The sequence below is a fragment of the Engystomops pustulosus genome, chromosome 8 (assembly GCF_040894005.1).
Source record: "Engystomops pustulosus chromosome 8, aEngPut4.maternal, whole genome shotgun sequence".
In the NCBI taxonomy this organism is placed as follows: Eukaryota; Metazoa; Chordata; class Amphibia; order Anura; family Leptodactylidae; genus Engystomops; species Engystomops pustulosus.
The window spans coordinates 121,357,746-121,383,886 of record NC_092418.1 but is presented as its reverse complement, the minus strand read 5'-3'; the positions used below and the strand labels follow the sequence as shown (position 1 = coordinate 121,383,886).

Sequence of the window (26,141 nt, the reverse complement as noted above, 5' to 3'; positions counted from 1 at the left end):
GTTTAGAATGTGGAAAAGATTTTAATCACAAATCACGCCTTGTTATACATGAGAGAACTCACACAGGAGAGGAACCATTTTCATGTTCACAATGTGGCAAAGGTTTTAATCACAAATCACATCTTGTTGTGCATGAGAGAACTCACACAGGGGAGAAGCCATTTCCATGCCCCGAATGTGGCAAATGTTTTATTCGGAAATCAGTTCTTATCGAACGCGAGCGAATCCACACAGGGGTAATGCCGCTTTCCTGCACAGAATGTGGTAAATGTTTTATTCAGAAATCAGCTCTTATTACACATAGGAGAATTCACACGGGGGAGAAGCCATTTACATGTTCTGAATGTGGCAAAGGTTTTTCTCTAAATGGGGTGCTCAAAATACATAAGAGAATTCACACAGGGGAGAAAACATTTTTGTGCTCTGAGTGTGGCAAAAGTTTTAATAATAAAGCAGATCTTGTTAAACATGAGAGAATTCACACAGGGGAGAAGCCATTTTCATGCTCACAATGTGGCAAATGTTTTATTCAGAAATCGGGTCTTATTGAACATAAGAAAATCCACACAGGGGAGAAGCCGTATTCCTGTACAGAATGTGGGAAATGTTTTACATGGAAATCACATCTCAACAGACATCAAAGAATCCACACAGGACAGAAAGCATGTTAATGTTCAGAAAGTGATAAGTGTTTATATAATGAGATATAAAAGAAACCACACGGGGAGAAGTCATGTTCATTTTTTTTTATTAACATTTGTAAATGATTTATAAAGAATTATATGAAATGTATCAACCAATAAACTACAGGCAGGCCCCGGGTTACATACAAGATAGGGTCTGTAGGTTTGTTCTTAAGTTGAATTTGTATGTAAGTCGGAACTGTATACTTTATCATTGTAACCCCCAGCCAAATTTTTTTTTTGGTCTCTGTGACAATTGGATTTTAAAAATGTTGGATTTTCATTAGAACCAGGATTAATAATAAAGCTTCATTGTAGACACCAATGTTAATTCCTATAGCTGTTTATTGTAGCCTAAGGATAAAGTACAGGAAATTGGCAACATCCAGAGGTCCGTTTGTAACTAGGGGTTGTATGTAAGTCAGGTGTTCTTAGGTAGGGGACCACCTGTACACATGAAAAAAGTTGGAGGACTTCGACAATCGTAATACATATACAGAGAAGCAGAGAAAAATGTAGATAAAGGAACCACCTGAATTTTTACCTAAGTAACAAAGAACATTGGAGGGAATTTTTTATTGGCTTTCTACCCGTTTTTGGCAGATTTCTTTTAGCCATATTTATGAGGTATCGCCGCCACAATATTGTTCCTCTTCACAATCCTCATGCCTTTTGTTTGGTACCTGAATTTGGGCGCAACTTGTGAACCCAACGCGTTTCCTGTGCTTCTAGGTTCCCAACACTTTTTTAGCCACATTTTTTAGCATACAATTAGACAAGCTAAAAGCTGTTGACCAGGTTCTATTTCACCTACATAAATGTGGAGCAAGTTCAGAATCTTTTCGGTTGTGTGCCAAGTCATTCAGCTCCTGTTCCAAAATCTAACATCCCAATCTAAAAATTGGACAATTTGTGCTCCGGAATACCAGACCTTTCACCGCTATGAATGAATGCCCCCATTGTATTCTATCAGTGAAGTTTATGTAAAAAAAAGCCAAACTTGTTCAAATAGGCCCATACACTCTTCTTGTATTCAGCACCACATAGTGTGAGGATGGACTCTGCGTGTTATGGAAATCCATTCCCGGATTTGCTCCTCAGCCCTCCCCAACATCTCCACACACTTGTGACGTCCCACCGGTTTTTAATCTACAAATTCACTTGCCTTTATTTTTGACATTTTTAGGTTCTAATTGATCAGAGACGTGGCCATTTATGATCCCTGGTTAAGGGGGCTGTTCCTCAACATGTGGGAGCCATATTGTATTCAGAATATCACCCTAGTCCATGTGTCTCCAGTAGATGTTACTTGTGGGTTAAGGTTTCTCTCTGGGCAATATCACACTATAGGATAACACCGAGGTGAGGTCCATAAGAACACACAAATATCATAAAGGTCCTGGCACCTCTAACTCCTAATACTAGGTTAAATATCAAGTACCTCAATATCATTGTCCCACAACCACAGTAGAAACTCTCTTGCCACAAGTATCTCTCCCTTATCAAGGTTCTTCTCCTGGTGTAACCACTTGAGGCCATTTGTCCCACATGGGAGTTGTTTGCAGGAGCTATCTTGGGTAGCGTGAGGTAAGTCGTGGTTTTAAAGAAACTATATAGGATATTGTTAGAGATTTTTATCTGGGTCTCAGACCCCCCATTGCATGGTGACTTTCAAATTAAATCTTTCATGGCTCCTGGTACCAGGAGGAGAGAACAAACCCAAGACGCAGACACGGTCTTTAGCTGCACCCAAATCACACTCTTTATTTCAAAAACCACAGTCATATATCAAAACAGAAAAAGCAGAATTGGGGGGGGGGGGTGTGAAGAAGAAGATAAGAATACTGTAATGCTATTGGCCATAATGAATTTACCAGCACATTCTCAGAAAAGGTTGATAGGCCTTGTTCACAGACATGTTTATACTAATTTCCCTGAGGAGAAGGAGATAAGCTGGCGCTAGAACCAAGATATATAACAAAAGATGAAGGACAGACTGGCTTCTCATTAAATGTCAAGGGAATTAGTTGGCAGGCGAGCAAACAGGTTACAAAAAAATGAAGTTTGAATCATGACCTTAGCTGGACAGTGCTTGACCCCCAGCTAATACTTAAAATGGCTTCTGTTTGGTTCTCTTGCTCCAAGATGGCCACCATAGAGAAATATATCATTAACAATATCAACCATCCAAAATTATCTGTTTATGTCCCTTAATCACCCCAACTGCCTGTAGAGTGGAACATTAAAATCTCAAATCTTTATTTATTACAAAAACTAGGCCCATGAAAAATAACCAAAAAGAGCCTTACACTAGATCTGTGCAATTACAGACTTAGGTAACTCCTCTGGGGAAAGTGTGCCAGTCATATACATATGAACTTGGGTTAGAGGGAAAATGTGTCACCTCACTTATTACCCTGATTATGTTGCAGTGCTAGTTGAATTGGAGACTGGTCACACGCTTCCATATATCAGCCCATTGGAGGACCTACTAAAGTGCTAGAACGGAGCCAGTAGGAAGGATTCCCTTCAATTGTATCTCTTGGCTCATGTTCCTATACATAAAACCCTTAAAAGTGGCGTGTTACAATATTCTCATGGCACAGCAGTACACCTAACGCGTTTCCCTGCTATTGGTAAGCGTAGCAGTTCATCAGAGGTGTGAAGTGGATTATATAGAAGCACCTGAGCCACAGCGCTCCATATCGCACCGCTGATACTATGACCCTCTTGTATTTGTCAATGCGTTATGCTGTCAAGGTTAGTGGTGTTAGCAAGTTAGTGCATCAGTTCAGAGCCGGGATGCTGTATAAATTTAGAGCCTATCTAACTGGCTCATAGTTATTACACATAACACTCGCTAAGTATCTAGACAGGATGCTGGCTCTAGTTGGGCCGCGCATCTAGCATGCACGAGCGGCTATTTATAGCCTAAGCTCCGGCCACCAAAAGAGGGCTTGACCAATGCGGCTTCACTCAGCCACCATCAATACTCTATGTACTAGTGACGAATCGGAGATGTCACCAAAGTAGGAGCGCCCCGATCCACCAGTCACCAGAGTCGTGGTGAAGTCTCCACCCACCTGAAAACAGGCCAATCCCCCATTCCATAGCGTAGGCACCCGGATACCAACTGTTGCTTAGAGACGTTTACATTGCAGACCTGGATGGTAAGTATCTACTTTACACCAGTGAAAACACACAATTAGGCTTTTTATTAAACCAGGAAAGTGAGTTCTGGATGAAGACAAAATCGAAGCAAGGACACCATAATAAAAATAAATCAATATACCAAAAAGGATGATGCACCCATATCTAATGTAATGCCCTCAGTGTCATAAACCATCAGCCTGACTGATAAGAAAGTGGGACCAACACCCTTCATTTACATGGGGGAGCTTTTTGAGACAAGAAGGGGCAGACCAAGGTGTATAAGAGACGCAAGCAGGACTCACATGGGCGAACTTCTTGGTGGAAGATCTTACTGGAGGAGCTTAGACTAAGAGACTGAGACACAGAATGGAGAGAGAGCAGGTCCAGATATGTGCGGAGGAGGGAGTCTGGGAAGGAGGACATGACGCTGGTGCCGGGGACCCCCAGAATGGTGAGTACTCACAGCCTTTATTGTTTTTGTGAAATGATTTCTCCTCTGTCCCATTATTTCTATATCCACTACCACAAAATGTTTCCAAGAACCTGGTACATATGTTGGATGTGAATATCTGTTATATCTAGAGATGAGCGAACACTAAAATGCTCGGGTACTCGTTATTCGAGACGAACTTTTCCCGATGCTCGAGTGCTCGTCTCGAATAACGAACCCCATTGAAGTCAATGGGAGACTCGAGCATTTTTCAAGGGGACCAAGGCTCTGCACAGGGAAGCTTGGCCAAACACCTGGGAACCTCAGAAAAGGATGGAAACACCACGGAAATGGACAGGAAACAGCAGGGGCAGCATGCATGGATGCCTCTGAGGCTGCCTAATCGCACCATTATGCCAAAATTATGGGCAACAGCATGGCCATGACAGAGTGACAGAATGAAGCTAGATAGCATCTAAAACATCCAATAATTGACCCTGACACTATAGGGGACGGCATGCAGAGGCAGCGGCAGCAGGCTAGAGAGTGTCATGGCGACATACCCTAAATGGACTCAGGCTTCAAACCAATGGGTGGCAGAGAGGAACCAAAGGAGGTGAGCAAGAAGCGCTCAAATAATATCGGTACATGATAAAAGTTTGCCAGTATATTTTGTGGATTACACAGCAGGGTGGCGACAAAGTTAACATGGAAGCCATGAAAACAACCCAAAATTCTGCCTGACACAGCTCGTTTGATAAGGGGACCATGTATGGAGGCAGTGAACTAGTAGTAGATTAAAGGTGCTGCAGTTAAAACTATGTTAGTTGGATCTTGGCATGGAGCTGGCGCTCCGCTGCCAGGCGAGCTTTCGCCAATCCAAGCCCCTGTCTATAGGCTACTCCCCAAACAGCACTTCTAAGAACCTTTTGTATAAGATCAAGTGTAGTAGCGTTCTTATAAGTTTAGGATATGGCGGGTGAGGGGAATGTAAACAGATGCGCAAGAAGCGCTGAAATAATATCCCTAAATGGTAAAAGTTTGCAAGTATATTTTGTGGATTACACAGCAGGGTGGCGACAAAGTTAACAACTTTGATGTGGAATGCCCTGTAATAGCTCTTGGGCGGTGTGCCTTTTATCGCCTAGGCTCAGCAGTTTCAGCACCGCCTGCTGTCGCTTAGCGACGGCACTGCTGCTGTGCCTAGAGCTACCGACTGATGGCGCCATGCCCACGGATGGTAATTCGGAGGAGGAGGAGGTGGAGGAGGGGTGGGAGGAGGTATAGTAGGCCTTTGAGACCTGGACCGAGGTAGGCCCCGCAATTCTCTGCGTCGGCAGTATATGACCAGCCCCAGGGTCAGACTCGGTCCCAGCCTGCACCAAGTTAAGTGTAGTAGCGTTCTTATAAGTTTGGGATATGGCGGGTGAGGGGAATGTAAACAGATGCGCAAGAAGCGCATGATGCGCATGGAGCTGGCGTTCCGCTGCCAGGCGAGCTTTCGCCAATCCAAGCCCCTGTCTCTAGGCTACTCCCCAAACAGCACTTCTAAGAACCTTTTGTATAAGATCAAGTGTAGTAGCGTTCTTATAAGTTTAGGATATGCCGGGTGAGGGGAATGTAAACAGATGCGCAAGAAGCGCTGAAATAATATCCCTAAATGGTAAAAGTTTGCCAGTATATTTTGTGGATAACACAGCAGGGTGGCGACAAAGTTAACAACTTTGATGTGGAATCCATGAAAACAACCCAAATTTCTGCCTGACACATCTCGTTTGATAAAGGGACGATGTATGGAGGCAGCTATATGGACGACTTTTGGAGGTAGCAATGGAGACAACGTGTGGAGGCTGCTATGGAGACAATTTAATTTGGATAGTGCCTGTATGTGGCAGTCCCAAACATTTTTCAAACCAGAGGAGCAGGTAGGTGGCCCTCCAGTAAAATGGGATAGATTGAGTGCCTGTATGTGGCAGTCCCAAAAATGTTTCAAACCAGAGGAGCAGGTAGGTGGCCCTCCAGTAAAATGGAATAGATTGAGTGCCTGTATGTGGCAGTCCCAAAAATTGTTCAAACCAGAGGAGCAGGTAGGTGGCCCTCCAGTAAAATGGAATAGATTGAGTGCCTGTATGTGGCAGTCCCAAAAATTGTTCAAACCAGAGGAGCAGGTAGGTGGCCCTGCAGTAAAATGGAATAGATTGAGTGCCTGTATGTGGCAGTCCCAAAAATTGTTCAAACCAGAGGAGCAGGTAGGTGGCCCTGCAGTAAAATGGAATAGATTGAGTGCCTGTATGTGGCAGTCCCAAAAATGTTTCAAACCAGAGGAGCAGGTAGGTGGCCCTCCAGTAAAATGGAATAGATTGAGTGCCTGTATGTGGCAGTCCCAAAAATTGTTCAAACCAGAGGAGCAGGTAGGTGGCCCTGCAGTAAAATGGAATAGATTGAGTGCCTGTATGTGGCAGTCCCAAAAATGTTTCAAACCAGAGGAGCAGGTAGGTGGCCCTCCAGTAAAATGGAATAGATTGAGTGCCTGTATGTGGCAGTCCCAAAAATTGTTCAAACCAGAGGAGCAGGTAGGTGGCCCTGCAGTAAAATGGAATAGATTGAGTGCCTGTATGTGGCAGTCCCAAAAATGTTTCAAACCAGAGGAGCAGGTAGGTGGCCCTCCAGTAAAATGGAATAGATTGAGTGCCTGTATGTGGCAGTCCCAAAATTTTTTTAAAACAGAGGACCGGGTAGGTGGCCCTCCAGAAAAATGGAATAGATTGAGTGCCTGTATGTGGCACTCACAAAAATTGTTTCAAACAGAGGACCGGGTAGGTGGCCCTCCAGAAAAATTAAATGTATGAAGTACTATAGCAAGAGCCAGTGGGCCCTGTCAAAAAATAGCCATTTTCCTCTGCTTTACTGTACAAAGAGGAGGAGAAGGAGGAAAATGAGGAGGAGGAGGAGTGGATCAATTATTCAGGTTGAGCTTCCTTCACCTGGTGGAGATTGGAAATTCTGAGAAATCCAGCCTTTATTCATTTTAATAAGCGTCAGCCTGTCAGAGCTGTCAGTCGACAGGCGTGTACGCTTATCGGTGATGATGCCACCAGCTGCACTGAAAACCCGCTCGGACAAGACGCTAGCGGCAGGGCAGGCAAGAACCTCCAAGGCGTACAGCGCCAGTTCGTGCCACATGTCCAGCTTTGAAACCCAGTAGTTGTAGGGAGCTGTGTGATCATTTAGGACGATGGTATGGTCAGCTACGTACTCCCTCACCATCTTTCTGTAAAGATCAGCCCTACTCTGCCGAGACTGGGGACAGGTGACAGTGTCTTGCTGGGGTGACATAAAGCTGGCAAAAGCCTTGTAAAGCGTACCCTTGCCAGTGCTGGACAAGCTGCCTGCTCGCCTACTCTCCCTCGCTACTTGTCCCGCAGAACTACGCACTCTGCCGCTAGCGCTGTCAGAAGGGAAATACTGTTTCAGCTTGTGCACCAGGGCCTGCTGGTATTCATGCATTCTCACACTCCTTTCCTCTGCAGGGATGAGAGTGGAAAGATTTTGCTTGTACCGTGGGTCCAGGAGAGTGAACACCCAGTAATCGGTGCTGGAATAAATTCTTTGAACTCGAGGGTCACGGGATAGGCAGCCTAGCATGAAATCTGCCATATGCGCCAGAGTACCAACGCGTAAGAATTCACTCCCCTCACTGGCCTGACTGTCCATTTCCTCCTCCTCCAACTCCTCCAACTCCTCTTCTTCTGCCCATACACGCTGAACAGTGAAGGACTCAACAATGGTCCCCTCTTGTGTCTTGCCAACATTCTCCTCCTCTTCCTCCTCATCCTCCTCCACCTCCTCCGATATGCGCTGAGAAACAGACCTCAGGGTGCTTTGGCTATCAACAAGGGAATATTCTTCCCCCGTCTCTTGTGACGAGCGCAAAGCTTCCGACTTCATGCTGACCAGAGAGTTTTTCAACAGGCCAAGCAGCGGGATGGTGAGGCTGATGATGGCGGCATCGCCACTGACCATCTGTGTTGACTCCTCAAAGTTACTCAGCACCTGACAGATATCAGACATCCACGTCCACTCCTCATTGTAGACTTGAGGAAGCTGACTGACCTGACTACCAGTTCTGGTGGAAGTTGACATCTGGCAGTCTACAATCGCTCTGCGCTGCTGGTAAACTCTGGATAACATGGTCAGTGTTGAATTCCACCTCGTGGGCACGTCGCACAACAGTCGGTGAGCGGGCAGTTGGAGGCGGCGCTGCGCTGCCCTGAGAGTGGCAGCATCTGGGCTGGACTTCCTGAAATGCGCACAGATGCGGCGCACCTTCGTGAGCAAATCAGACAGATTGGGGTATGTCTTGAGGAAACGCTGCACTATCAGATTTAACACATGGGCCAGGCATGGCACATGTGTCAGTCTGCTGAGTTGCAGAGCCGCCACCAGGTTACGGCCGTTGTCACACACAACCATTCCCGGCTTGAGGTTCAGCGGTGCCAGCCACAGATCAGTCTGCGCCGTGATGCCCTGTAATAGCTCTTGGGCGGTGTGCCTTTTGTCGCCTAGGCTCAGCAGTTTGAGCACCACCTGCTGTCGCTTAGCGACGGCACTGCTGCTGTGCCTAGAGCTACCGACTGATGGCGCCGTGCCCACGGATGGTAGTTCGGAGGAGGAGGTGGAGGAGGGGTGGGAGGAGGAGGAGGCATAGTAGGCCTGAAACACCTGGACCGAGGTAGGCCCCGCAATCCTCGGCGTCGGCAGTATATGAGCAGCCCCAGGGTCAGACTCGGTCCCAGCCTCCACCAAGTTAACCCAATGTGCCGTCAGCGATATATAGTGGCCCTGCCCGGCAGCACTCGTCCACGTGTCCGTGGTCAGGTGGACCTTGTCAGAAACGGCGTTGGTCAGGGCACGGATGATGTTGTCTGACACGTGCTGGTGCAGGGCTGGGACGGCACATCGGGAAAAGTAGTGGCGGCTGGGGACCGAATACCGAGGGGCGGCCGCCGCCATGAGGTTGCGAAAGGCCTCGGTCTCTACTAGCCTATAGGGCAGCATCTCCAGGCTAAGCAATCTGGAGATGTGCACATTAAGGGCTTGGGCGTGCGGGTGGGTTGCACTATATTTGCGTTTCCGCTCCAGCGTCTGGGGTATGGAGAGCTGAACGCTGGTGGATGCTGTGGAGGATCGTGGAGGCGACGATGGGGTTTTTGTGCCAGGGTCCTGGGCAGGGGGCTGACTAGCAGCTGACACAGGGGAAGGAGCAGTGGTGTGCACGGCCGGAGGTGAACGGGCTTGTTGCCACTGAGTGGGGTGCTTAGCATTCATATGCCTGCGCATACTGGTGGTAGTTAAGCTAGTAGTGGTGGAACCCCTGCTGAGCCTGGTTTGGCAAATGTTGCACACCACAGTCCGTCGGTCATCCGGTGTTTCCTTAAAGAACCTCCACACTTCTGAAGATCTAGCCCTCGCCGCAAGAGCCCTCACCACGGGAGCTTCACTAGTTGACAGTGGCGCTGATGCACCAGCTCTGGCCCTGCCTCTCCGTCTGGCCCCACCACTGCCTCTTCCAACCTGTTCAGGTCGAGGACTCTCCTCCGTCTCAGAAGCACTGTGTTCACCCGGCCTCTCAACCCAGCTTGGGTCTGTCACCTCATCATCCTCCGATCCCTCAGTCTGCTCCCCCCTCGGACTTCCTGCCCTGACAACAACTTCCCCACTGTCTGACAACCGTGTCTCCTCATCGTCGGACAACTCTTTACACACTTCCACTACGTCAAGAAGGTCATCATCACCCACAGACTGTGACTGGTGGAAAACCTGGGCATCGGAAAATTGCTCAGCAGCAACCGGACAAGTGGTTTGTGACTGTGGGAAGGGTCCAGAAAACAGTTCCTCAGAGTATGCCGGTTCAAATGGCAAATTTTCCTGGGAGGGGGCAGACTGGGGGGGAGGAGGCTGAGGTGCAGGAGCTGGAGGAGTGGGGATTTCGGTGACATGGGTGGACTGCGTGGAAGACTGACTGGTGGTGGACAAATTGCTCGAAGCATTGTCAGCAATCCACGACATCACCTGTTCGCACTGTTCTGGCCTCAACAGTGCTCTACCACGAGTCCCAGTAACTTCAGACATGAACCTAGGGAGTGTAGCTCTGCGGCGTTCCCCTGCTCCCTCATCAGCAGGTGGTGTCTCACCCCGCCCAGGACCACGGCCTCTGACCCCTGCAGTAGTTGGACGCCCACGTCCCCGCCCTCGTCCTCTACCCCTAGCCCTCGGGTTAAACATTTTTAAAATGAGAGTTATAACTTTTTTTTTTTTTTTACTTCTTTTTGTTTTTTTTTGTGTTTTTTTGTGTTTTTTTTTTTTTTTTTGTGTTTTTTGTTTTTTTTTGAGTTTTTAAAACCAAACAATCCTATCCTATTGCTATGGCTATTTTCTAGCCAAGTATCAAAGGAAGCACACTACTATGCCAGATGAGATGACACTGAGTTAGTGCCTAATAGAAATCCAACCCCTACTGAATTTTGCCACTTCGGCCTTTGCTATGGATATGTGCGCCACTAAGCGCAGAACACAGCGGTCGCAAGTCTCACTACAAATTGCTCAGAATTGGCAAGTACATGCACTGCAGAAACTACAGCCACCAGCAGATCAACCAGAAATCAAATATATAGAACGCTACTGTAGGCTTCAAGAAGCTGTTTGTATTCTCCTATGGCTATTTTCTAGCCAAGTATCAAAGGAAGCACACTACTATGCCAGATGAGATGACACTGAGTTATTGCCTAATAGAAATCCAACCCCTACTGAATTTTGCCACTTCGGCCTTTGCTATGGATATGTGCGCCACTAAGCGCAGAACACAGCGGTCGCAAGTCTCACTACAAATTGCTCAGAATTGGCAAGTACATGCACTGCAGAAACTACAGCCACCAGCAGATCAACCAGAAATCAAATATATAGAACGCTACTGTAGGCTTCAAGAAGCTGTTTGTATTCTCCTATGGCTATTTTCTAGCCAAGTATCAAAGGAAGCACACTACTATGCCAGATGAGATGACACTGAGTTATTGCCTAATAGAAATCCAACCCCTACTGAATTTTGCCACTTCGGCCTTTGCTATGGATATGTGCGCCACTAAGCGCAGAACACAGCGGTCGCAAGTCTCACTACAAATTGCTCAGAATTGGCAAGTACATGCACTGCAGAAACTACAGCCACCAGCAGATCAACCAGAAATCAAATATATAGAACGCTACTGTAGGCTTCAAGAAGCTGTTTGTATTCTCCTATGGCTATTTTCTAGCCAAGTATCAAAGGAAGCACACTACTATGCCAGATGAGATGACACTGAGTTATTGCCTAATAGAAATCCAACCCCTACTGAATTTTGCCACTTCGGCCTTTGCTATGGATATGTGCGCCACTAAGCGCAGAACACAGCGGTCGCAAGTCTCACTACAAATTGCTCAGAATTGGCAAGTACATGCACTGCAGAAACTACAGCCACCAGCAGATCAACCAGAAATCAAATATATAGAACGCTACTGTAGGCTTCAAGAAGCTGTTTGTATTCTCCTATGGCTATTTTCTAGCCAAGTATCAAAGGAAGCACACTACTATGCCAGATGAGATGACACTGAGTTATTGCCTAATAGAAATCCAACCCCTACTGAATTTTGCCACTTCGGCCTTTGCTATGGATATGTGCGCCACTAAGCGCAGAACACAGCGGTCGCAAGTCTCACTACAAATTGCTCAGAATTGGCAAGTACATGCACTGCAGAAACTACAGCCACCAGCAGATCAACCAGAAATCAAATATATAGAACGCTACTGTAGGCTTCAAGAAGCTGTTTGTATTCTCCTATGGCTATTTTCTAGCCAAGTATCAAAGGAAGCACACTACTATGCCAGATGAGATGACACTGAGTTATTGCCTAATAGAAATCCAACCCCTACTGAATTTTGCCACTTCGGCCTTTGCTATGGATATGTGCGCCACTAAGCGCAGAACACAGCGGTCGCAAGTCTCACTACAAATTGCTCAGAATTGGCAAGTACATGCACTGCAGAAACTACAGCCACCAGCAGATCAACCAGAAATCAAATATATAGAACGCTACTGTAGGCTTCAAGAAGCTGTTTGTATTCTCCTATGGCTATTTTCTAGCCAAGTATCAAAGGAAGCACACTACTATGCCAGATGAGATGACACTGAGTTATTGCCTAATAGAAATCCAACCCCTACTGAATTTTGCCACTTCGGCCTTTGCTATGGATATGTGCGCCACTAAGCGCAGAACACAGCGGTCGCAAGTCTCACTACAAATTGCTCAGAATTGGCAAGTACATGCACTGCAGAAACTACAGCCACCAGCAGATCAACCAGAAATCAAATATATAGAACGCTACTGTAGGCTTCAAGAAGCTGTTTGTATTCTCCTATGGCTATTTTCTAGCCAAGTATCAAAGGAAGCACACTACTATGCCAGATGAGATGACACTGAGTTATTGCCTAATAGAAATCCAACCCCTACTGAATTTTGCCACTTCGGCCTTTGCTATGGATATGTGCGCCACTAAGCGCAGAACACAGCGGTCGCAAGTCTCACTACAAATTGCTCAGAATTGGCAAGTACATGCACTGCAGAAACTACAGCCACCAGCAGATCAACCAGAAATCAAATATATAGAACGCTACTGTAGGCTTCAAGAAGCTGTTTGTATTCTCCTATGGCTATTTTCTAGCCAAGTATCAAAGGAAGCACACTACTATGCCAGATGAGATGACACTGAGTTATTGCCTAATAGAAATCCAACCCCTACTGAATTTTGCCACTTCGGCCTTTGCTATGGATATGTGCGCCACTAAGCGCAGAACACAGCGGTCGCAAGTCTCACTACAAATTGCTCAGAATTGGCAAGTACATGCACTGCAGAAACTACAGCCACCAGCAGATCAACCAGAAATCAAATATATAGAACGCTACTGTAGGCTTCAAGAAGCTGTTTGTATTCTCCTATGGCTATTTTCTAGCCAAGTATCAAAGGAAGCACACTACTATGCCAGATGAGATGACACTGAGTTATTGCCTAATAGAAATCCAACCCCTACTGAATTTTGCCACTTCGGCCTTTGCTATGGATATGTGCGCCACTAAGCGCAGAACACAGCGGTCGCAAGTCTCACTACAAATTGCTCAGAATTGGCAAGTACATGCACTGCAGAAACTACAGCCACCAGCAGATCAACCAGAAATCAAATATATAGAACGCTACTGTAGGCTTCAAGAAGCTGTTTGTATTCTCCTATGGCTATTTTCTAGCCAAGTATCAAAGGAAGCACACTACTATGCCAGATGAGATGACACTGAGTTATTGCCTAATAGAAATCCAACCCCTACTGAATTTTCCCACTTCGGTCTTTGCTATGGATATGTGTGCCACTAAGAGCTAAACACAACGGTAGCAAGTCCCCCTGCTAATTCCTCACAAAATGGTAAAAGATGCAAATTAAAATAAAAAAAGTAGAACGTTATTGTAGCCCTAAGAAGGGCTGTTGGGTTCTTTGAGAATCACTCCTGCCTAACAGTAAGCTAATAGAACACCCTAACGCTTTCCCTGACCAGCAGCAGCTCTCTCCCTAGCGGCATCCAGAGACAGAATGATCTGAGCAGCGCGGCCAGCGGCTAGTCTATCCCAGGGTCACCTGATCTGGCCAGCCAACCACTGCTATCGACGTTTAAGGGTACCACGTCATGCTGGGTGGAGTGCAGAGTCTCCTGGCTTGTGATTGGCTCTGTTTCTGGCCGCCAAAAAGCAAAACGGCGGGAGCTGCCATTTTCTCGAGCGGGCGAAGTATTCGTCCGAGTAACGAGCAGTTTCGAGTACCCTAATGCTCGACCGAGCATCAAGCTCGGACGAGCATGTTCGCTCATCTCTAGTTATATCCAGTGTATATGAACCAGTCATTTCCATAAATAAAGGATGTGTACATGTGCAGAATATGTGTGTGGAAGTGACAGCGCCAATCAAAGATGCTGTGGCTCTTTAAATCTTCGAGTGGTGGTGCACGGCCAGGAAGGGAGAGGTCATGGAGAGGTAAGTGCGGGCCAGTGGATGGGGCAGTGCCATGGAGAGGGGCACTGTTATGCCCGCAATCTGTGACATGGATCGCAAGGGCACTTGTGACAGTACCCTTTCCCCCTTCGGCCTCCCCCTCTTCTTGGTCCCAAGAAACCTCTGGAGGAGACTTTGACCCAAAATATTCTCTTCAGGCTCCCAGGATCTCTACTCAGGCCTCAACCCCTTCCAGTCTACAAGGAAGAACCGCCTAACTCTCACCCCTTCATGTCCAACACCTCCTTGACTTCATAGACATCAGTAGAGTAAGCCTCAGGAAGAGGAGAATGTTTTGAGAAGCGGTTCAAGATGGCTGGCTTCAGGAGAGAGACATGGACACCGGGTTGATGTGCTTGATTACCTCAAAGGAACCAAGGAACCGGGGACCAAGCTTGTAGCTAGGTATCTTTAGCGGACGTATCTGGAGGATAATTACACCTTGTCACCCAGAGAGAAGACAGGAGGAGCTCGATGCTTCTTATCAGCCTGGTTTCTGATGGCCACGCCTCCTTAATTGGACAAGTCGAAAAAGTGCCAAAAAACTGTCTAAAAGCCTTGATAAATGTGGCGCAAGGCATTATAGACAGTGTTTTTGGCACAAAACCACCAGAATTGTGGTGCAAGTGGGTTTATAAATCCCATCTTGTTCAGCATGAGAGAATTCACAAAGGGGAGAAGCGGTTTGTGTTTACAATGTGACAAATGGTTAATGGTTAGATAGTCTTTAACGGAGTGTTTTTTCGCTCATTTCTCGCTCTCCGTCTTCAAAAATCCATAGCTTTTTCATTTTTTCGTGTACTGAGCTGTTTGAGGACTGATTTTCTGTGAAACAAATTTTACTTCTCTGTGGCATTATTTATTATTCCATGGCAAGCACTAGGAAACTGGAAAAAAATTCCAGATGTGGAAAAGTTGGGCAACAAAAAGTGTTTCAGTCACTTTCTTGTGGGCTCAGTTTTTACGACTTTTACGTTACGCTCCTCTGCTTTATTCTTTGCTTTGGTACTGTCACAGAGATACCAAATTTACATAGGTATTATTGCATTTTAATACATTTTGAAATATTAAACAGACGTGTATGAAAAAGAAAAAAAATTTCTCCATCTTCTGAAGCGAATAACTTTTTCACAATTTGGTGTACAGAGCTGTGTGAGGTGTCATTTTTTGCCCCCTGTCTATGGTAATGGTAGAAACTCCTCTCCTCTAGGTGTAGAGGATAACCCCTGTATATGGTGATGGTAGATCATCCTCTCCTCTAGGTGTAGAGGATGCCCCTGTCTATGGTGTTGGTATAACTGCCTCTCCTTTAGGTGTAGCGGATCCCCTCTGTCTATGGAGATGGTAGAACCTCCTCTCCTCTAGGTGTAGAGGATGCCCCCTGTCTATAGTGATGGTAGAACCTCCTCTCCTCTAGGTGTAGAGGATAACCCCTGTATATGGTGATGGTAGAACCTCCTCTCCTCTAGGTGTAGCGGATCCCCTCTGTCTATGGTAATGGTAGAAACTCCTCTCCTCTAGGTGTAGAGGATAACCCCTGTATATGGTGATGGTAGAACCTCCTCTCCTCTAGGTGTAGAGGATGCCCCCTGTCTATGGTGATGGTACAACCCCCTCTCCTCTAGGTGTAGTTCAGGGGTGAATGACCCACGGCCCGTAGACCCCCAAGTTGCTGCCCTTGCCCTGCTGTCTGTAGTTATATTCTTGTACATAGGGGCAGTATTATAGTAGCTATATTCTTGTACACAGGGGGCAGTATTATAGTAGTTATATTCCTGTACATAGGGGGCAGTATTATAGTATATTCTTGTACATAGGGGCAGTATTATAGTAGTTACATTCCTGTACATAGGGGCAGTATTATAATAATTATATTCTTGTACATAGGGGCAGTATTATAGTAGTTATATTCTTGTACATAAGGGGCAGTATTATAGTAGTTATATTCTTGTACATAGGGGCAGTATTATAGTAGTTATATTCTTGTACATAGGGGGCAGTATTATAGTAGTTATATTCCTGTACATAGAGGGCAGTATTATAGTAGTTATATTCCTGTACATAGGGGGCAGTATTATAGTAGTTATATTCTTGTACATAGGGGGCAGTATTATAGTAGTTATATTCCTGTACATAGGAGGCAGTATTATAGTAGTTATATTCCTGTACATAGGGGGCAGTATTATAGTAGTTATATTCCTGTACATAGGGGGCAGTATTATAGTAGTTATATTCTTGTACATAGGGAGCAGTATTATAGTAGTTATATTCTTGTACATAGGGGGCAGTATTATAGTAGTTATATTCCTGTACATAGGGGGCAGTATTATAGTAGTTATATCCCTGTACATAGGGTGCAGTATTATAGTAGTTATATTCTTGTACATAGGGGGCAGTATTATAGTAGTTATATTCCTGTACATAGGGGGCAGTATTATAGTAGTTATATTCCTGTACATAGGGGGCAGTATTATAGTAGTTATATCCCTGTACATAGGGTGCAGTATTATAGTAGTTATATTCTTGTACATAGGGGGCAGTATTATAGTAGTTATATTCTTGTACATAGGGGGCAGGATTACAGTAGTTATATTCCTGTACATAGGGGCAGTATTATAGTAGTTACATTCTTGTACATAGGGGGCAGTATTATAGTAGTTATATTCTGGTACATAGGGGGCAGTATGCACCTGCTGCATAGGTTCAGACAATTTCCATCATTATTATGGTCTTGTTTGTGCACTGTACTGCCCTATTCTCCAACATCTGAAGTTAATCTCTTTAAGGTCTGTAGTTTCCTGATTGCCTTTTGACCATTTCTTTGAATCTTGGCACCACATTTGCTATGCCCTAGTCCTGTGGAATTTTATGGAATCTTAAATATTAAAATCACAACATATCTATCAGAGAAGACAAACGTAGAGAAAAATAGGAAAAAATGTCTCACATATCCTTATATCCAGAAACTTACTTTGAGGATAGTGGAGGCTTGTTTGGAGTGCCCACGTGTTGCTGGCTTGTTTGTCCACACCATGACTAAGGCTTGAGAGCAAGCTGAAACGCGTAGGTGGATTACCTACATGTCACTTTTCCTGCACTCTTTTTAATGTAAGAAGAATAAAGTTTTGAAGTTTTATGGGATGTGCCACGTATACTCTCTTTTACTTGGCTTACTATCAGAGAAGACAAGTCATGTAGTATCCAGGGTGTATTCCACCGGGGCCCAGTGATTGGTCTATTTTAGGTGTTTTAATACAGCGTTGCAGCTGTTTTTGGGTTAAGCAGCTGAGTTTAATAGGAAAATTACATTATTTTTCATATCATCGGTCAGGGGATTTTCGTTTATTTGAAACGCAACATTGAATAGATTGACCCTTTCCTTATCTCCCTCCACCACAATCCCAAGTTATTTTTAAATTACTCCACCATGACCCCAGGTTATTTCTTATCTCACTCCATCATTACCCAAGGTTTTTATTTGTGTTTAGTTTCTTTTTATTTATATATTCATTAGATAATTTGATATATTTTTTACTTTACTTTTGTTTCTGCCTTTCTTTGTTGTTTATAGAATCAACAAAGTAAAACAATATGTCTGTATTATCATAGTATTTATTTAACTTAATTATAAAAAGTATCCGATTAGTTTATGTGAAGCAAAATTTCAAAACCATAGTTTAAGGAGGATTTTATGTTTAAAAAGTTTAGACATCTAAATATTCCTTTTATTTTTGGACAGCATATGTAATCCTGAAATATTGAGATGACAAAGAACTTAGATATTTGATGATGATTACTGTGATCAGACACTGGCATTTGGTTATAAAATTCCCAAATATATTTTTCATTGCATTTTTTTTTACTTTTTATTTAAAAACGTTGATAAAGGCTTATTTTAGATAATGTAAACTTGGGAAAGGAGCTCACGGCTTTGGTTTTTTTGCCACTGTTTAAGAGTAAAAGATGTAACAAATATATGGAAGAATTAAAAAATTTCATACAGAAATTAAAACCTTTACAATTATGTTGAAGTAAAACTTTGGCAATGCTGATTATAGTATTTACTTGACTGTATCATATAGTGACAAAAAAGCAGCAAATGTTGCCATTAAAAAGTTTATTATTCGCCACCGATACTGATTTTTTTTTACGGTTAAATTACTAAAAAGATTTAAAAAATGCAAAAAGATCTCAAAATTTTAATGGACAAAAATAACACTTTATTGTATGATATTCTTCTGCTCCATGAAGCCATTTCCAGGACAGGGCAGTCACATGGTCATCGGAGACACCTTGTCTGCATGGATTTGCATTCCCTATTGTTCAGGATGTGGAATCAGTAGGGAATCACACAGGGACATTTGGCCGAGTAAAGATTTGCAAATTAAGTTATCTAGTTTCATCAGAAAGACACATCCTGGTCTCCTTTCTTTGGTGGGAGGGAGTGATAAACCCATAACAAAGGAGAACAATCAGAGTGTCATAAACAATGAGTCTGGCTGATAAGGAAGTAGCACCAACACCCTTCATTTACATGGGAGAGATTGTTGAGACAAGAGTGGGCAGACCAAGGGGTATAAGAGACCCAAGCAGGACTCACTTTAGGAGAACTTCTTGGTGGAAGATCTTACTGGAGGAGCTTAGACTAAGAGACTGAGACACAGAATGGAGAGAGAGCAGGTCCAGATATGTGCGGTGGAGGGAGCCTGGGAAGGAGGACATGACGCTGGTGCCAGGGACCCCCAGAATGGTAAGTACTGACAGCCTTCGATACTTTGTAGAACTGATCCTTCTTCTGACCTCTTCTTTGGATGTTGGATGTGAATATCTGTTATCTCCAGTGTATATGAGCCAGTAATATCCATAAATTAAGGATTTGTATATCTGCAGAATATGTGTGTCCTTAGAATGTGTAACTTGTATCTATGCTATAATGCATATAGATGTGTAGTGTACAAGTAAAGGATGTAAACATATATATTTGTATTTCTGTATGTACACATATACTTATTACAATGTTGTATAGCATGACATATTCCACTATTCTATTCCATATTAACAAAGGATTTGAGCTGGTTTGGCAGCATTATTCATTGCACTTTTTTGGTATGTCCCAATGCACCCAGGGGCATAGCCGTTTGCACGTGTGTTTCAGACAGAAAACACGCAATTGGGAATGAGCACCATGGGCCACATTTATTATGCAGTCTGCACCAGAATTCTAGCATAAACTTCACATAAAAACATCTGCAAAGTGATTGCACATGAACTTAGGAAGTGCTTCCATCAGGATTGTGCCGCGGCTGCACTGTTCAAGCTGCGACACAATGCTGTGCACAGAAAGAGGCGTTCCAATATGTATTCACACTGGCCACCACATTTATGTCACAAGTTTCGCAGTTATGTAGAGGTATAGTAAACTTGAGGCTTAGCAGTGCAAGTATGGGGTTGCAGGAATGTAGATGGTTAGGAATGAAGCGACATAGAACCATAGAGGTGCAGAAATGTAGGGGTACAGTCATGTACAGGTGTAGGGGTGCAAAGATGTAGATACATTGAAATATAAAGCTTCAAATACAGGCAGTCCTGGGGCTACGTACAAGATTGGTTCTGTAGGTTTTTTCTTAAGTTGAATTTGTATGTAAGTCGGAACTATATAGTTTATAATGGTAACCCCCAGCCAAATTCTTTTTGGTCTCTTTGACAATTGGATTTTTAAAATGTTTGATTGCAGACACCTGTGATAACTGTTACAGCTGTTTATTGTAGCCTAAGGCTAACGTACAGGAAATTACCAACAGTCGAGTGTTCTTAAGTAGGGGACCGCCTGTATGTACAAAATAGAGGTCATTCATCTTTAGGCTGGACATTTGTCTGTCTTTTTTTTCCTGGTTTTGGACTTGTTTGATTTGTCTTAGAGGGTGATATATCAACAAGCTGAGTTTTTGTGACTAGAGTTGCACAAAAATTTAAATTCTTCTGCAACTTTGTTAGGCTCTTGGTGCAAATATGCAAATGCACCCAATAAGATGAAAGATAAGAGCAAATAAACATAAAACCCTGAGATAAATGACCCCCAACATGACATATGCTTTACTCTGAAATCTGAGTTTTACTGAGAATTCACACAGGAGAGAAGATGTTTCCAGAATGTGATGCAGAAATCAGAAATGGTTTGACATGAAACAATTTAGCAATTTATGCAGAAATGTTATAAATATTTATTTCATTACAGGTTTTATTAACTTTGTTATCATTTAACATCTTGTTCCTTGCAGATGACGATAACTGGAGCTCAGAGGAACATCTGACATCTTCAAATATTACAGCTGATGATTGTGGGATCACACAAGATACATGTATAGAACACAACAGCAGAACGGATTTACCCTCAGACCTTCATTGCAACAATCTATCATCTGATCCTATTACATTCTGTCCTATCTATTCTGATTTATCACAGATGAACAGTCAAGAAAGAAGCCACCACAGATCAGCCAAGCATTTAACAGATGCAACCAGGAAAACATTTTCATGTTCTGAACATGGGAAAAATGTTACTGTTAATTGGAATCTCACACATCAGAACATTCACTCAGGGGAGCAGCCTTTTTCATGTTCAGAAAATGGAAAATGTTTTATTGAACGAAAAAATCTTGTTCAACATGAGAGAAATCACACAGGGGAGAAACCGTTTTCATGTTCAGAATGTGGAAAATATTTTAATCGGAAAACACACCTTATTCATCACGAGAGAACTCACACAGGGGAGAAGCCGTTTTCATGTTCAGAATGTGGCAAATGTTTTATTAAGAAATCAAATCTTGTGATACATGAAAGAGTTCATACAGGGGAGAAGCCGTTTTCATGTTCAAAATGTGGAAAATGTTTTACTCATAAATCAAGTCTTGTTAAGCATGAGAGAATTCACACAGGGGAGAAACCGTTTTCATGTTCAGAATGTGGAAAAAATTTTGCTGATAAATCAAGTCTTGTTCAGCATGAGAGAATTCACACAGGGGAGAAACCATTTTCATGTTCAGAATGTGGAAAACGTTTTAATTGGAAAACAAATCTTGTTCAGCATGAGAGAATTCACACAGGAGAGAAGTCATTTTCATGTTCAGAATGTGGAAAATGTTTTACTCATAAATTAAGTCTTGTTCAGCATGAGAGAATTCACACAGGGGAGAAACCGTTTTCATGTGCAGAATGTGGCAAATGTTTTTCTCAAAAAACAAGTCTTGTTCAGCATGAGAGAATTCACACAGGGGAGAAACCGTTTTCATGTGCAGAATGTGGAAAATGTTTTAATCGGGAAACACATCTTGTTCAGCATGAGAGACTTCACACAGGAGAGAAGTCATTTTCATGCTCAGAATGTAGAAAATGTTTTACTCATAAACTAAGTCTTGTTCAGCATGAGAGAATTCACACAGGGGAGAAACCGTTTTCATGTTCAGAATGTGGCAAATGTTTTACTCAAAAAACACGTCTTGTTCAGCATGAGAGAATTCACACAGGGGAGAAACCGTTTTCATGTTTAGAATGTAAAAAATGTTTTAGTCAGAAATCAGACCTTGTGAAACATGAGAGAATTCACACAGGGGAGAAGCCGTTTTCATGTTCAGAATGTGGCAAATGTTTTACTCAAAAAACAAGTCTTGTACAGCATGAGAGAATTCACACAGGGGAGAAACCGTTTTCATGTTTAGAATGTGAAAAATGTTTTAGTAAGAAATCAAATCTTATTCAGCATGAGAGAATTCACACAGGGGAGAAACCATTTTCAAGTCTTTAAGTGTTTAGATATGTAACGCCATTTTGTCTATGTCTTGTTATTTATATATACTCATCCTCTTCTCCACTAAATAACAGGATTGCTTAAGACATCTTGGCCTGTAGGAGACGTTCCACAGGACACACATAAATGTTTGTAAATAGAGACCCCGGAAGATCAGGATGTGGGAATCTGGTTCTTTATTTGAAATGTAATACTTGACATTGATAAATGGATGTAGCCAAGGATTTGTTGGGGGAGCGGTTATTCTATTCTGGTGAAAGACGATCCGGATGGTCTGTATTTATGTCCAGTTTATGGGTCCAATAACAATAAATGAACAATGAATTCCTACGACAAGATGTTGCCAAATACATCAATGATGTTTTCAATATATTATTATGTGTGATTTTATTTGTTATCTCTAATTTTATGTCACATTTCCGCACTAACCTTGAACCCTCCTTGTACTGAAAGGACATAAAATAATGATGCACAGAGGTCTCGCTAGTTCTCCGTGGCTACAACATATTTCGGTTGTGTCATTGTTATCGGACGACACATTTATTTTTTTAATTACTCTCTGCCTGATAATTGAACTGCTCTGACACCTCCATCGTCCAACACAGGAACAAGCTCCAAAGCTTAAAACAGAGGTTCCCCCCTGATGGACACTTCTCTCCTGATGGTCAATTTACTTTGAGGGTTGGCAGGATAAATGGTTATTTTTGCTGCACAGCTAGTTTGGTGTTTAGTCGCAAAAATAGCAGTGTTTTTTTTTATATCCTTGTTGATCCTCTTGTGGCTAATTTGTGAGGTGTCTTTGCCATAATATTGGTGTTTTTTCCAACACTTACAACTTGTTTTTCTATGGCCACTTGGGATTCAGAGACTCGTTCTTGGGTGCAATTTTTGGTGGAAAATGAAAGCAGCTATAAGCTAGTCTAGGGAGGGTAAATAGATTGCACATGTATTCAAAAAGTGGATGTATGGTTTTAATTGTGCATTCAAAGGCTTTAGATCAAAAGGCATCTCAACAGCATAACAATAAATTTTGATATACAGTTTCGTAACTGAACAGATGAAAGTCACTAACAAAGATATAGGGGGTCATTTACTAAGGGCCGAATCGCGTTTTTACGGTGGGTTTGATGAATTTTACCATTTTGCGCCGATTTTCCCTGAATTGCCCCGGGATTTTGGCGCACGTGATCGGATTGTGGTGCATCGGCACTGGCATGCATGCGATGGAAATCGGGGGGCGTAAAAAAAAACGACGGATTCGGAAAAACTGCCACATTTTTTTTAAAAAAGTGTCGCTTGACACGCGCTTACCTGCACTCAGGGTAGGATGGTGAACTCCAGTGCATTACGACGGACTTCAGCGCAGCAGCGACACCTGGTGGATGTCAGAGGAACTACCTTAGTGAATCCCGGCAGAACCCAAATCCTCCACACAGAACGCGCCGCTGGATCGCGAATGGACCGGGTAAGTAAATCTGCCCCATAGAGTTATAGGGTTGCAGAAATGTAGAGGTACAGGAACCTTGGGGTGTAACGGTGCAAGTATTAGGTTGTAGGAATGCAGGAACAGTGGTAAGGGGAAATAGGGTGGCAGAGATATAGAGGTGTAGAGTTACAGAAATGTAGGGGTGCAAAGATGTAGATGAAATGAAATATAAAGCTTCAAATATGTACAGAATAGGGGTCATTCATCTTTAGTCTGGACATTTTTCTGTATTCTTCTGCTTTTGGAATTGTTTGATTTATCTTAGAGGATGAAATATCAGGCAGCTGAGTTTTGTGACTTTTTTGTGCAGAATGTGGAAAATGTTTTAATCGGGAAACACATCTTGTTCAGCATGAGAGACTTCACACAGGAGAGAAGTCATTTTCATGCTCAGAATGTAGAAAATGTTTTACTCATAAACTAAGTCTTGTTCAGCATGAGAGAATTCACACAGGGGAGAAACCGTTTTCATGTTCAGAATGTGGCAAATGTTTTACTCAAAAAACACGTCTTGTTCAGCATGAGAGAATTCACACAGGGGAGAAACCGTTTTCATGTTTAGAATGTAAAAAATGTTTTAGTCAGAAATCAGACCTTGTGAAACATGAGAGAATTCACACAGGGGAGAAGCCGTTTTCATGTTCAGAATGTGGCAAATGTTTTACTCAAAAAACAAGTCTTGTACAGCATGAGAGAATTCACACAGGGGAGAAACCGTTTTCATGTTTAGAATGTGAAAAATGTTTTAGTAAGAAATCAAATCTTATTCAGCATGAGAGAATTCACACAGGGGAGAAACCATTTTCAAGTCTTTAAGTGTTTAGATATGTAACGCCATTTTGTCTATGTCTTGTTATTTATATATACTCATCCTCTTCTCCACTAAATAACAGGATTGCTTAAGACATCTTGGCCTGTAGGAGACGTTCCACAGGACACACATAAATGTTTGTAAATAGAGACCCCGGAAGATCAGGATGTGGGAATCTGGTTCTTTATTTGAAATGTAATACTTGACATTGATAAATGGATGTAGCCAAGGATTTGTTGGGGGAGCGGTTATTCTATTCTGGTGAAAGACGATCCGGATGGTCTGTATTTATGTCCAGTTTATGGGTCCAATAACAATAAATGAACAATGAATTCCTACGACAAGATGTTGCCAAATACATCAATGATGTTTTCAATATATTATTATGTGTGATTTTATTTGTTATCTCTAATTTTATGTCACATTTCCGCACTAACCTTGAACCCTCCTTGTACTGAAAGGACATAAAATAATGATGCACAGAGGTCTCGCTAGTTCTCCGTGGCTACAACATATTTCGGTTGTGTCATTGTTATCGGACGACACATTTATTTTTTTAATTACTCTCTGCCTGATAATTGAACTGCTCTGACACCTCCATCGTCCAACACAGGAACAAGCTCCAAAGCTTAAAACAGAGGTTCCCCCCTGATGGACACTTCTCTCCTGATGGTCAATTTACTTTGAGGGTTGGCAGGATAAATGGTTATTTTTGCTGCACAGCTAGTTTGGTGTTTAGTCGCAAAAATAGCAGTGTTTTTTTTTATATCCTTGTTGATCCTCTTGTGGCTAATTTGTGAGGTGTCTTTGCCATAATATTGGTGTTTTTTCCAACACTTACAACTTGTTTTTCTATGGCCACTTGGGATTCAGAGACTCGTTCTTGGGTGCAATTTTTGGTGGAAAATGAAAGCAGCTATAAGCTAGTCTAGGGAGGGTAAATAGATTGCACATGTATTCAAAAAGTGGATGTATGGTTTTAATTGTGCATTCAAAGGCTTTAGATCAAAAGGCATCTCAACAGCATAACAATAAATTTTGATATACAGTTTCGTAACTGAACAGATGAAAGTCACTAACAAAGATATAGGGGGTCATTTACTAAGGGCCGAATCGCGTTTTTACGGTGGGTTTGATGAATTTTACCATTTTGCGCCGATTTTCCCTGAATTGCCCCGGGATTTTGGCGCACGTGATCGGATTGTGGTGCATCGGCACTGGCACGTGATCTGATAAAACAATTATGTAGAAATTTTTATAAATATTTATATCTTTGCAGATTTCATAAACTTTTTTGTTACCTACCCTATTATTCCCAGGAGATGACGTTAGCCAGAGCTCAGAGGAAAATCTGATATCTTCAGATATTAAAGCTGATGATTGTGGGATCACACAAGATACATGTATAGAAAACAACAGCAGAAAGGATTCACCCTCAGACCTTCATTGCATCAATCTATCATCTGATCCTATTACATTGCGCATCTATTCTGATACATCACAGACTAATAGTCCAAAAAGGAGCCACCACAGAGCAGCCGAGCATCTAAGAGCTGCAACCAGGAAGACATTTTCATGGTCTGAATGTGACAAATGTTTTACTTTTAAACGAAATCTTCTCACACATCAGAAAATTTCTTTGTTATATTAA

At 43.0% G+C, this 26,141-nt stretch overlaps 1 protein-coding gene across 1 annotated transcript; it reads left to right on the top strand.

Annotated features, from left to right (window-relative positions):
* Nucleotides 1-19,109: 19,109 nt before the first annotated feature.
* On the top strand, nucleotides 19,110-26,141 carry LOC140076191 (uncharacterized). Its single transcript, XM_072122705.1, has 4 exons — nucleotides 19,110-19,209; nucleotides 20,668-21,719; nucleotides 21,810-22,026; nucleotides 25,810-26,141. The coding sequence occupies exons 1-4, from the start codon at nucleotides 19,110-19,112 to the stop codon at nucleotides 26,139-26,141; spliced, it is 1,701 nt and encodes a 566-aa protein (XP_071978806.1).